The 13,835-nt window shown below is 44.2% G+C and overlaps 1 protein-coding gene across 1 annotated transcript; it reads left to right on the top strand.

Moving 5' to 3' along the window:
- Positions 1-4,480: 4,480 nt before the first annotated feature.
- Positions 4,481-10,295, top strand: LOC124029561 (neuronal cell adhesion molecule-like; the record flags this gene model as incomplete). The annotated part of the gene is made up of 8 exons (XM_046341230.1): positions 4,481-4,520; positions 4,719-4,830; positions 5,622-5,809; positions 5,964-6,095; positions 6,499-6,642; positions 6,847-6,958; positions 9,162-9,328; positions 10,148-10,295. Coding segments are annotated over exons 1-8 (1,043 nt in total), but the record flags the coding sequence as incomplete, so codon positions are not given.
- Between the last annotated feature and the right edge of the window lie 3,540 nt (positions 10,296-13,835).

Here is a 13,835-nt window from a genome sequence, read left to right as displayed (position 1 = left end):
AGATATCTATGTAGCACCTCTAACTGAATCTCCTCCTGGTTGTTCCCTGTAGATATCTATGTAGCACCTCTAACTGAATCTCCTCCTGGTTGTTCCCTGTAGATATCTATGTAGCACCTCTAACTGAATCTCCTCCTGGTTGTTCCCTGTAGATGTCTATGTAGCACTGCATGCTCATGATGTTCTGATTGATTTTTACAGTGGATGCGATCAATGAAACTGTGGCAGCTATGTACAATTATACGAACAATTTATTTGTTGGTGAGTGCTGGTTTACCCCCTTATCCCAAAGTGAACCCAGCCCCATCCCAACTCCTCCTTTTATTCTAACCAACCTGGACTATACCTGACCCAGCTGACACCAACACCTGTAGTATAACCTACCTGGACTATACCTGACCCACCTGACTCCAACACCTGTAGTATAACCTACCTGGAATATACCTGACCCACCTGACTCCAACACCTGTAGTATAACCTACCTGGAATATACCTGACCCACCTGACGCCAACACCTGTAGTATAACCTACCTGGACTATACCTGACCCGCCTGACGCCAACACCTGTAGTATAACCTACCTGGACTATACCTGACCCACCTGACGCCAACACCTGTAGTATAACCTACCTGGACTATACCTGACCCAGCTGACACCAACACCTGTAGTATAACCTACCTGGAATATACCTGACCCACCTGACGCCAACACCTGTAGTATAACCTACCTGGACTATACCTGACCCACCTGACTCCAACACCAGTAGTATAACCTACCTGGACTATACCTGACCCACCTGACTCCAACACCTGTAGTATAACCTACCTGGACTATACCTGACCCACCTGACTCCAACACCTGTAGTATAACCTACCTGGACTATACCTGACCCACCTGACTCCAACACCTGTAGTATAACCTACCTGGACTATACCTGACCCACCTGACTCCAACACCTGTAGTATAACCTACCTGACCCCCCTGACTCCAACACCTGTAGTATAAACGTACCTGGACTATACCTGACCCACCTGACTCCAACACCTGTAGTATAACCTACCTGGACTATACCTGACCCAGCTGACTCCAACACCTGCAGTATAACCTACCTGGAATATACCTGACCCAGCTGACTCCAACACCCCTGTAGTATAATCTACCTGGACTATACCTGACCCACCTGACTCCAACACCTGTAGTATAACCTACCTGGACTATACCTGACCCACCTGACTCCAACACCTGTAGTATAACCTACCTGGACTATACCTGACCCACCTGACTCCAACACCTGTAGTATAACCTACCTGGACTATACCTGACCCACCTGACTCCAACACCTGTAGTATAACCTACCTGGAATATACCTGACCCACCTGACTCAACACCTGTAGTATAACCTACCTGGACTATACCTGACCCCCCTGACTCCAACACCTGTAGTATAACCTACCTGGACTATACCTGACCCACCTGACTCCAACACCTGTAGTATAACCTACCTGGACTATACCTGACCCCCCTGACTCCAACACCTGTAGTATAACCTACCTGGACTATACCTGACCCACCTGACTCCAACACCTGTAGTATAACCTACCTGGAATATACCTGACCCACCTGACTCCAACACCTGTAGTATAACCTACCTGGACTATACCTGACCCACCTGACTCCAACACCTGTAGAATAACCTACCTGGACTATACCTGACCCACCTGACTCCAACACCTGTAGTATAACCTACCTGGACTATACCTGACCCACCTGACTCCAACACCTGTAGTATAACCTACCTGGACTATACCTGACCCACCTGACTCCAACACCTGTAGTATAACCTACCTGGACTATACCTGACCCACCTGACTCCAACACCTGTAGTATAACCTACCTGGACTATACCTGACCCACCTGACTCCAACACCTGTAGTATAACCTACCTGGACTATACCTGACCCACCTGACTCCAACACCTGTAGTATAACCTACCTGGACTATACCTGACCCACCTGACTCCAACACCTGTAGTATAACCTACCTGGACTATACCTGACCCACCTGACTCCAACACCTGTAGTATAACCTACCTGGACTATACCTGACCCACCTGACTCCAACACCTGTAGTATAACCTACCTGGACTATACCTGACCCAGCTGACTCCAACACCTGTAGTATAACCTACCTGGACTATACCTGACCCAGCTGACTCCAACACCTGTAGTATAACCTACCTGGACTATACCTGACCCAGCTGACTCCAACACCTGTAGTATAACCTACCTGGACTATACCTGACCCAGCTGACTCCAACACCTGTAGTATAACCTACCTGGAATATACCTGACCCAGCTGCTCCAACACCTGTAGTATAACCTACCTGGACTATACCTGACCCAGCTGACTCCAACACCTGTAGTATAACCTACCTGGACTATACCTGACCCAGCTGACTCCAACACCTGTAGTATAACCTACCTGGACTATACCTGACCCACCTGACTCCAACACCTGTAGTATAACCTACCTGGACTATACCTGACCCAGCTGACTCCAACACCTGTAGTATAACCTACCTGGACTATACCTGACCCACCTGACTCCAACACCTGTAGTATAACCTACCTGGAATATACCTGACCCAGACTGCCTACCAACACCTGTAACACCTGTATAACCTACCTGGACTATACCTGACCCAGCTGACTCCAACACCTGTAGTATAACCTACCTGGACTATACCTGACCCAGCTGACTCCAACACCTGTAGTATAACCTACCTGGACTATACCTGACCCAGCTGACTCCAACACCTGTAGTATAACCTACCTGGACTATACCTGACCCAGCTGACTCCAACACCTGTAGTATAACCTACCTGGACTATACCTGACCTGATCATCTACTCCCGACCTCATCCTGTGTGACTAAATTCACATTGATAGCATAATATAACAAAATAACATCAAACCATGTTAATTACATTCCATAACTAAATCCTCTCCTTTTACCCTGTACTGTGTTAACTTAGCTTACCTTCTTACTTAGAAAACCAAATGCCTAAAAGGTGTATTCATTTGTAGGAAACCCATCAAGACAAAGAAACCAATCAAATCCATGTTCTTTACTGAAATGAATGTTAACCAATTTTATCTTAATGTTAACCAATGGGCATTCATCTACTAATGTTAACCAATGGCATTTATCTACTAATGTTAACCAATGGGCATTCATCTATAATGTTAACCAATATTTATCTACTAATGTTAACCAATGGGCCAATGGGCATTTATCTACTAATGTTAACTATTTATCTACATCTAATGTTAACCAATGGGCATTTATCTACTAATGTTAACCAATGGGCATTCATCTACTAATGTTAACTAATGTTAACAATGGGCATTCATCTACTAATGTTAACCAATGGGCATTTATAATGTTAACCAATATTCATCTACTAATGTTAACCAATGGGCATTCATCTACTAATGTTAACCAATGGGCATTTATCTACTAATGTTAACCAATGGGCATTCATCTACTAATGTTAACCAATGGGCATTCATCTACTAATGTTAACCAATGGGCATTCATCTACTAATGTTAACCAATGGGCATTCATCTATTTATCTATCTACTAATGTTAACCAATGGGCATTCATCTACTACTAATGTTAACCAATGGGCATTCATCTACTAATGTTAACCAATGGGCATTTATCTACTAATGTTAACCATAAGCTTCCCATTGGTTAAGCATTATTCATAGTAAAAAACCAATGGATGCTCCTCCTAGTTTAAATCCAACACATAAACCAATAGTTAGATGATGAAATCCAAAGTGAAGCACACAGCATACAGAACTAGTATGATGAAACACTTGCATGTGACATATACAGTATTTTCTCTCTCTCCCATCTACATCTTTCCATGTTCTTTTAATGTAAGTCTCTGACCCTGAAAAAGGCATGCATGGAAAGATCATTAAACACAACCTGTGTTCTGTCCATCCAATCAGCGGTTCACGTCAATGTGTTGTATACAACACATTCCTCCCAGCTCTACTCACTCAATTTAGTCTCATTGTAAATTTACCCGCAAGAGATTTTCCAAGACCTTTCAGTAAGGGCTTGCTTAGGGCTAAACATGTCAGAATCATAGCAGCCGTAGCTAGCTTATGGCTAAAATCTGTCATATGATTATATCGAGGAAGGATAATAAGGGAGAAATCCTAGATCCCTTGGTTGTCGTGGCAACGGATTGACGACTGGACGGCCTGTCTCTCCAGGTGTTGTGTGTCTACTTCAGACCAGTGGCCCTATATAGTGCACTATGGGGAAAAGGGAGCCATTTGGGAAGCAGCCTGTGAAAGGGCCAACGTAGGGCCAACGCCTGGCTACAGTTAACTCATTATATATCCACTACCACAGTCCATAACAGCACGGGATATTACTACTATCCTATAATAGTCTATATGCCGCTGGTGCTGGACTACTGGCTCTACGGACTGAATGGTCACAGCTAGCTACAGACAGTTATACCCTTTCCACAATCCAGCAGCTACATTTACCCACCACCCAGGTCAGAGAAGTACTACTTAACTTGGCTCAGCTCGGCTTGGCTCAGCTCGGCTTGGCTCAGTAGTGTGAACAGGGTATAGGAACGTGTGGTTCTGGTGCTGAGATGATTGTGTTTCCTGTCCTGTTCTCCAGACAGTCCATCGGGGGAGCGGCGACCCAGCTTCATGGCTCCTCTGGGGCGGAGCAGCACCCAGATGGCCCTGAGGGGAGGGGTTCTGGAGCTAGAGTGTATCGCTGAAGGACTGTAAGTACGCCCACAACACTGCATGAACAACACTGCATGAACAACACTGCATGAACAACACTGCATGAACAACACTGCATGAACAACACTTCATGAACAACACTGCATGAACAACACTTCATGAACAACGCTGCATGAACAACACTGCATGAACAACACTGCATGAACAACACTTCATGAACAACACTTCATGAACAACACTGCATGAACAACACTTCATGAACAACACTTCATGAACAACACTGCATGAACAACACTTCATGAACAACGCTGCATGAACATCACTGCATGAACAACACTGCATGAACAACACTGCATGAACAACACTGCATGAACAACACTGCATTAACAACACTGCATGAACAACACTGCATTAACAACACTGCATGAACAACACTGCATTAACAACACTGCATGAACAACACTGCATGAACAACACTGCATGAACAACACTGCATTAACAACACTTCATGAACAACACTGCATGAACAACACTTCATGACCAACACTTCATGAACAACACTGCATGAACAACACTTCATGAACAACACTGCATGAACAAGGTTTTTACTTCTGTTTTTGCACAAGGGCAGGTTGGTTTGTTTAATCTTTGTCTGTGACATTCAGCAATACTACTTTGTTGCCTTGTCAAGACAACATCATGTCTTCTATTGCTAAATCAGGCTGGTTACCTAGACAACATTGGACCAGCTGTCTGTCTGTTCTTTTTGGCAGAGGACAATACACAGATATTGGTAAGTGATTTATTTCGTTGTTGTTGTTTCTGCTAGTCCGACTCCGGAGGTGTCCTGGTATAAGGAGAGTGGCGATCTTCCTAGCAGCCGGATGTCCTTCCACAACTTCCAGAAGACGTTGAAGATCGCAGATGTGATGGAGGCGGACGCCGGGGACTACCGCTGCACGGCCAAGAACAGCCTAGGCTCCGCCCATCACACCATCAAAGTCAACGTCAAGGTCTGTGACACAAAGAAGAGTTGGGACTAGATGGAATATGTGGAGAAATGTTCCTAACACTCCTAGTACCTTTACGGTGTTGTGGATTTTAAAAGGGGTTTTCTATAGGTCTGTCCCTCTCTCTCTCTTTCTCTGACTCTCACCCCCCCCCTCCCCAGCGGCTCCGTTCTGGATCAGTGCCCCCAGGAACCTCATCCTGGCCCCGAAGGAGACGGGCATCCTCACCTGCAGAGTCAGTGGAGACCCCAAGCCCCAAATCGCCTGGTCCGTCAACGGAGTCCCCATCAAAGGTGAGTCTAGTCCACTTCCACCCCAGACTGAGGCTCAATGGAACGAATCCTAACTGGAGAAATGCACACTGAAGCGTATATTTACATTTCAGTAATTTATCAAACGCGCTTATCCAGAGAGATGTATAGTCAGTGTGTTTCACTTATGTAGGTAGAACAGCAGCAGAGCTCATATACTATTGCATAAATCATTCATTGATGTCAGTGAGGGATTTGCACAAATTATGGTGCTGCGCGCAAGTAGAGTATCCAATCAAATTAGGATTCATCCCCTATGTGGGCAGAGCACATATCTACACGATGTTACCCCTCAACTATGAACATCCAGATGTGCAGGAGGAAGAGTGAACAGAGGTTTGAATGTGTGACATACTGTATATCTAGCCTGTGATCCCCTTGATAGACTCTCCAAAGGACACGAGTCGGAAGGTGGAGGACGACACAGTGATTCTGAGCGACGTCCAGACCGGCTCCAGCGCTGTCTACCAGTGCAACGCCTCCAATGAGTTTGGCTACCTGCTGGCTAATGCTTTTGTCAATGTGCTCGGTGAGTCTCTGGAAACACAACCATTGAATCTGCCTTTTAGAATCAGAATATTGAGTCAATAAACAAAAAAAACTCTAAACTCTGGAGCTTTACAACTCTTGAACATTGTTGTGGCCAATGACAGCATTTTGTGTTCTCTGCATCATTCTCATGTCACGTTATGGTTTAGTAATAATTATCAATATGATTTGTTTCTGTTTTCAGCCGAAGCACCAAGGGTGCTGACTCCCCCCAACAATGTGTACCAGGTCATCACCAACAATCCTGCTTTCCTGGACTGTGCTTCGTTTGGCTCGCCCATACCAACCATCACATGGTTAGTCCATCTGGCTCTAAGTCTTGCAAGCCAGTCAGCCAGACTCTCACAAGCCAGTCAGCCAGACTCCAGACTCACACAAGCCAGTCAGCTTGACTCTCACAAGCCAGTCCGCCAGACTCTCACAAGCCAGTCAGCCAGACTCTCACAAGCCAGCCAGCCAGACTCTAGTCTCACAAGCCAGTCAGCCAGACTTTAAGTTTCACAAGCCAGTCAGCCAGACTCTAGTCTCACAAGCCAGTCAGCCACTCCATTAACTCCTCTCTGTTAACACCTCTCTATTAACACCTCTCTGTTAACACCTCTCTGTTAACTCCTCTCTGTTAACACCTCTCTGTTAACACCTCTCTGTTAACACCTCTCTATTAACAGAGAGTTAACACCTCTCTATTAACTCCACTCTGTTAACACCTCTCTGTTAACACCTTGTGTTAACACCTCTCTGTTAACTCCCTCTGTTAACACCTCTCTGAACCTTCTCTGTTAACACCTCCTGTTAACAACACCCTGTCGTCCTCTCTGTTAACACCTCTCTGTTAACACCTCTCTGTTAACACCTCTCTGTTAATTCTGTTAACTCCACTCGGTTCATGTTAACATCACTCTGTTAACACCCTGTTAACACTCAACACCTCTCTGTTAGTTCACACAGGAAGCTCTGGTCCTAATCCAGGCACTTGTCATCTCCTCTGGATTACTGCACCTCGCTGTTGGCTGGGCTCCACCTCTCTGTTAACATTAACACCTCTCTGTTAACTCATCCAGAACGCCGCTGTTAACACCTCTGGTGTTAACACCACTCTTCACCTCTCTGTTAACACCTCTCTGTTAACACCACTCTGTCACCCCTGCTCCTCTCTGTTCTCTCCACTGGTTAACACCTCCTGTTAACACCACTCTGTTAACATCTCTCTGTTAACACCACTCTGTTAACACCTCTCTGTTAACTCCTCTCTGTTAACTCCTCTCTGTTAACACCTCTCTGTTAACTCCTCTCTGTTAACTCCTCTCTGTTAACACCTCTCTGTTAACTCCTCTCTGTTAACTCCTCTCTGTTAACACCTCTCTGTTAACTCCTCTCTGAACTCCTCTCTGTTAATCCTCTCTGTTAACACCACTCTGTTAATACCTCTCTGTTAACACCTCTCTGTTAACTCCTCTCTGTTACACTCCCGTTAACTCCTCAGCCCAGTCAAAACTGTTAACTCCTCTCCTGGCCCCCAATGGTGGAACAAACTCCCTCTATTAACGCCAGGACAGCGGAGTCAATCACCACCTTCCGGAGACACCTGAAACCCACCTCTTTAACTCCTCCTGTTAACAATCCCACTCTCACCCCACCCTAAGAATCCTCTCTGTTAACCCACCTGTTAACTCCCTCTGATAAGTCTTTAGATGCACTTGTTAACACCTCTCTGTCCCACTGTTATGTCATAAGGTGAATGCACTCTCTGTTAACTCCTCTGTTAACTCCTCTCTGTTAACAGCTCTCTGTTAACTGACTTAAACATGTAACACCTCTCTGTTAACTCCTCTCTGTTAACACCTCTCTGTTAACACCTCTCTGTTAACTCCTCTCTGTTAACACCTCTCTGTTAACACCTCTCTGTTAACTCCTCTCTGTTAACTCCTCTCTGTTAACACCTCTCTGTTAACTCCTCTCTGTTAACACCTCTCTGTTAACACCTCTCTGTTAACACCTCTCTGTTAACTCCTCTCTGTTAACATCCTCTCTGTTAACACCTCTCTGTTAACACCTCTCTGTTAACACCTCTCTGTTAACACCTCTCTGTTAACACCTCTCTGTTAACACCTCTCTGTTAACTCCTCTCTGTTAACACCTCTCTGTTAACACCTCTCTGTTAACTCCTCTCTGTTAACACCTCTCTGTTAACTCCTCTCTGTTAACACCTCTGTTAACTCCTCTCTGTTAACACCATCTGCACTTCCTAATGGAGTTCACTGACTCTAGTGTGAGTCGCTCTGGATAAGAGCGTCTGCTAAATGACTTAAATGTAATGTAAATGTGTGATTGTGAACAGAGGGCTGTTAATGAATATCACACAGTGTCCCTTAAAGTCCTTCAGTCACAAACTGTTCAACATGATCTTCTCATAAAGAACTGAGCTGATGAATAACTACATTTATAAAGTCTCACAGGGATCTAGTGTTCTAATGCAGTGACCTAGTGTTTCCTCTGCAGGTTTAAGGACAGCCAGACCAGTATCCTGAATAGAGACCCATATGTGATCCATAATAACGGTACCTTAGAGATCAACGTAGCCCAGTCCCTGAACAGTGGCAAGTACACCTGTATAGCCTCCAACAACCTGGGAACCAGGGAGAACCATGTCTACTTGGAGGTCAAAGGTCAGACAAGCCTGCTTATAACCAGATTATAATGCTTCATGAATGTAGTTATAGACACTTATGGATGTATTTATAGATGTTACCATTTTTATTTTACCTTTATTTAACAAGGCAAGTCAGTTAAGAATAGATTCTTATTTTCAATGACAGCCTAGGAACAGTGGGTTAACTGCCTTGTTCAGGGCAAAACGACAGCTCGGGATTCGATCTTGCAACCTTCCGGTTACTAGTCCAACTCTCTAACCACTAGGCTACCTGATGCCCCAATCTATTTATAGATGTTATAATACATTATGAATGTAGTTATAATACATTATGAATGTAGTTATGGACACGTGAATGTAGTTATAGACACTTATAATGCATTATGAATGTAGTTATAATATTATAATGCATTATGAATGTAGTTATAGATGTTATAAAATGCATTATGAATGTAGTTATAGATGTTATAATGCATTATGAATGTACTAGATATAATGCATTATGAATTTAGTTATGGACACTTATAATGCATCATGAATGTAGTTATAGATGTTATAATGCATTATGAATGTAGTTATAGATGTTATAATGCATTATGAATGTAGTTATAATGTTATAATGCATTATGAATGTAGTTATAGATGTTATAATGCATTATGAATGTAGTTATAAATATTATAATGCATTCTGAATGTAGTTATAGATGTTATAATGCATTATGAATGTAGTTATAGATGTTATAATGCATTATGAATGTAGTTATAGGTGTTATAATGCATTATTAAGAGGGTATTCATATGAAGTGTAACCATATATGTGTGTATTGTCCTTCAGAGCCGACGAGGATCCTGGCCCAGCCAGAGTACATGGTGGTCCAGAGGAACAGGAAGGCAGTGTTTGAGTGTAAAGTTAAACACGACCCCACCCTCATCCCCACCATGAACTGGCTCAAAGACAATGGAGAGCTGCCTGACGACGAGAGGTACTCTAGAGTAGACCATCTCCTCTATACACACCTTCTCTCTATAGATATGGGTCTGCTATAGGCCAGTGGTGGTCAACCCTACTCCAGGAGAGATTAACATCCTCCCTGATTCTGACACACCTCATTCTACTAATCAAACTGCTCCCCAGGCCCTCCTCAGGCCCTCCTCAGGCCCTCCTCAGCCCCCCACATTAGGTGTGTTACAGCAGGGCTGGAGCAAAAGCCTGAACAAATTATGTATTTGGTAAATGTATGATTGAATTTGCTTTTTCATTATTTTTTTCACCTTTATTTAACCAGGTAAGCTAGTTGAGAACAAGTTCCCATTTCCAACTGCGACCTGGCCAAGATAAAGCAAAGCAGTGTGAACAGAAACAACAACACAGAGTTACACATGGAATAAACAAGCGTACAGTCAATAACACACTAGAAAATAAATAAAGTCTATATACATTGTGTGCAAATGGCTTGAGGAGGTAAGGCAATACATAGGCCATAGTAGCAAAGTAATTACAATTAACACGAGTGATAGATGAGCAGATGATGATGAGCAGATGATGGTGTGTAAGTAGTGATACTGGTGTGCAAAAGAGCAGCAAAGTAAATAAAAACAATATGGGGGATGAGGTATGTAGATTAGGTGGGCTATTTACAGATGGACTATGTACAGCTGCAGCGATCTGTTAGATGCTCAGATAGGTGATGTTTAAAGTTAGTGAGGGAAATGTAAGTCTCCAACATCAGCTATTTTTGCACTTCGTTCCAGTCATTGGCAGCAGAGAACTGGAAGGGAAGGCGGCCAAAGGAGGTGTTGGCTTTGGGGATGACCAGTGAGATATACATGCTGGAGTGCGTGCTACGGGTGGGTGTTATTATCATGACAGTGAGCAGAGATAAGGCGGAGCTTTACCTAGCATAGACTTATAGATGACCTGGAGCCAGTGGGTCTGGCGACGAATATGTAGCGAGGGCCAGCTGACTAGAGCATACAGGTCGTAGTGGTGGGTGGTACAAGGCGCTTTGGTAACAAAACGGATGACACTGTGATAGACTACACCCAGTTTGCTGAGTAGAGTATTGGAAGATATTTTGTAGATGACATCGCCGTAGTCGAGGATCGGTAGGATAGTCAGTTTTACTAGGGTAAGTTTGGCGGCGTGAGTGAACGAGGCTTTGTTGCGAAATAGAAAGCCGATTCTAGATTTGATTTTGGAATGGAGATGTTTGAAATTAGTCTGGAAGGAGAGTTTACAGTCTAGCCAGACACCTAGTTATTTGTAGTTGTCCACGTATTCTAGGTCAGAACCGTCCAGAGTAGTGATGCTAGTCGGGCGGGCGGGTGCGGGCAGCGTTACAGTTGAAAAGCATGCATTTGGTTTTACTAGCGTTTAAGAGCAGTTGGAGGCCACGGAAGGAGTATTGAATGGTATTGAAGCTTGTTTGGAGGTTAGTTAACACCAAATACCTGTCCAAATAAGGGCCAGAAGTATACAGAATGGTGTAGTCTGCTTAGAGATGGATCAGGGCATCACCTGCAGCAGGAGCGACATCGTTGATATATAAAGAGAAAAGAGTCGACCCGAGAATTGAACTCTGTGGTACCCCCATAGAGACTGCCAGAGGTCCGGACAACAGGCCCTCTGATTTGACACACTGAACTCTGTCTGTGAAGTAGTTGGTGAACCAGTCGAAGGAAGTCATTTGAGAAACCAAGGCTATCGAGTCTGCCAATAAGAATACGGTGATTGACAGAGTCGAAAGCCTTGGCCAGGTCGATGAATACAGCTGCACAGGCTGAGGTGCCCCGTGACCAGCTGGAAACCGGATTGCACAGCAGAGAAGGTACGGTGGGATTCAAATGGTCAGTGATCTGTATATTAGCTTGGCTTTTGAAGACTTTAGAAAGGCAGGGTAGGATAGATATAGGTATATAACAGTTTGGGTCTAGAGTGTCACCCCTTTTGAAGAGGGGATGACCAAGGCAGCTTTCCACCTTTAGGATCTGGACGATACGAAAGAGAGGTTGAACAGGCTAGTAATAGTGGTGGCAACAAAGGCGGTGGATCATTTTAAAAGAGAGGGTCAGATTGTCTAGCCTGGCTAATTTGTAGGGGTCCAGGTTTTGCAGCTCTTTCAGAACATCAGTTATCTGGATTTGGGTGAAGGAAAAGCTGGGAGGCTTGGGCAAGTAGCTGCCGGGGGGTGTGGAGCTGTTGTCGGGGTTGGGCTAGCCAGGGAGAAGCATAGTGGCGACAAGAAATGTAATGAATGTTTTATTGGTGGTGACTGTGTTACAGGCCTCAGTGTAGTGGGCAGCTGGGAGGAAGGTGCCCTTGTTCTCCATGGACTTTTACAGTGTCCCAAACTTTTGGAGAGCCACAGGATGCAAATTTCTGTTTGAAAAAGCTAGCCTTTGCTTTCCTGACTGACTGTGTGTGTATTGGTTCCTGACTTCCCTGAACAGTTGCATATCGCTAGGACTATTCGATGCTATTGCAGTCTACAGGTTACTATAAGCATGATTGTCTGACTGTGTATTGGTTCCTGACTTCCCTGAACAGTTGCATATCGCTGGGACTATTCGATGCTATTGCAGTCCGCCACAGGTTACTATAAGCATGATTTGTCTGACTGTGTATTGGTTCCTGACTTCCCTAACAGCTGCATATCGCTGGGACTATTAATGCTATTGCCGTGCCACAGGTTACTATAAGCATGATTGTCTGACTGTGTGGTTCCTGACTTCCCTGAACAGTTGCATCGCTGGGACTATTCGATGCTATTGCCGTCGCCACAGGTTACTATAAGCATGATTGTCTGACTGTGTGTATTGGTTCCTGACTTCCTGAACAGTTGCATACTGCAAGCTGGGACTATTGATGCTATATTGCCGTCATACGGGTTACTATATGGCATTGTCTGACTGTGTGTATTGGTTCCTGACTTCCTGAACAGTTGCATATCGCTGGGACTATTCGATGCTATTGCCGTCGCCACAGTTACTGACATGATTGTCTGACTGTGTGTCTGTGTTTTGTTTTGTTAGGTTCTTGGGCGGTGGACACTGACAGTCACGACCATCAACCAGAGAGAAGTGACAGGACGAGGAACCTACACCTGTAATCATGAACACACCACCTGGACCAGACTCATGCGCCATGCTCACCGTCGTTGATGAGTTTACCTCTATACTTCATGATGTTTACCTAACTTATCTTAGGATATACAACACATTCTATCCTCTCCTCCCTCTATCAGCTACCTATATTCTATGTCCTCTAGTTATTGTTATGACAATTTGATATGGTTCATCTCTGTGGTAGACACGTATGTGTACATGTTCTGAATAGTCTGTTAACATCTTTATTTAAATACTTTGCAGTCACATCCAATGCTCACAGAGTTGTAATAATAGAGTGTTGTAAATATATAATGATCTGACTATAGGAAGTATTTCATAACCAATGCTAGTGTTGTAATATTGGTGATTGACTATAGTAACACCAGTCTTTTCATAATCAATACTAGAGTGTTGTA

Source organism: Oncorhynchus gorbuscha, unplaced genomic scaffold, assembly GCF_021184085.1.
Source record: "Oncorhynchus gorbuscha isolate QuinsamMale2020 ecotype Even-year unplaced genomic scaffold, OgorEven_v1.0 Un_scaffold_6830, whole genome shotgun sequence".
In the NCBI taxonomy this organism is placed as follows: domain Eukaryota; kingdom Metazoa; phylum Chordata; class Actinopteri; order Salmoniformes; family Salmonidae; genus Oncorhynchus; species Oncorhynchus gorbuscha.
This window is presented reverse-complemented; position numbering and strand designations above follow the sequence as displayed.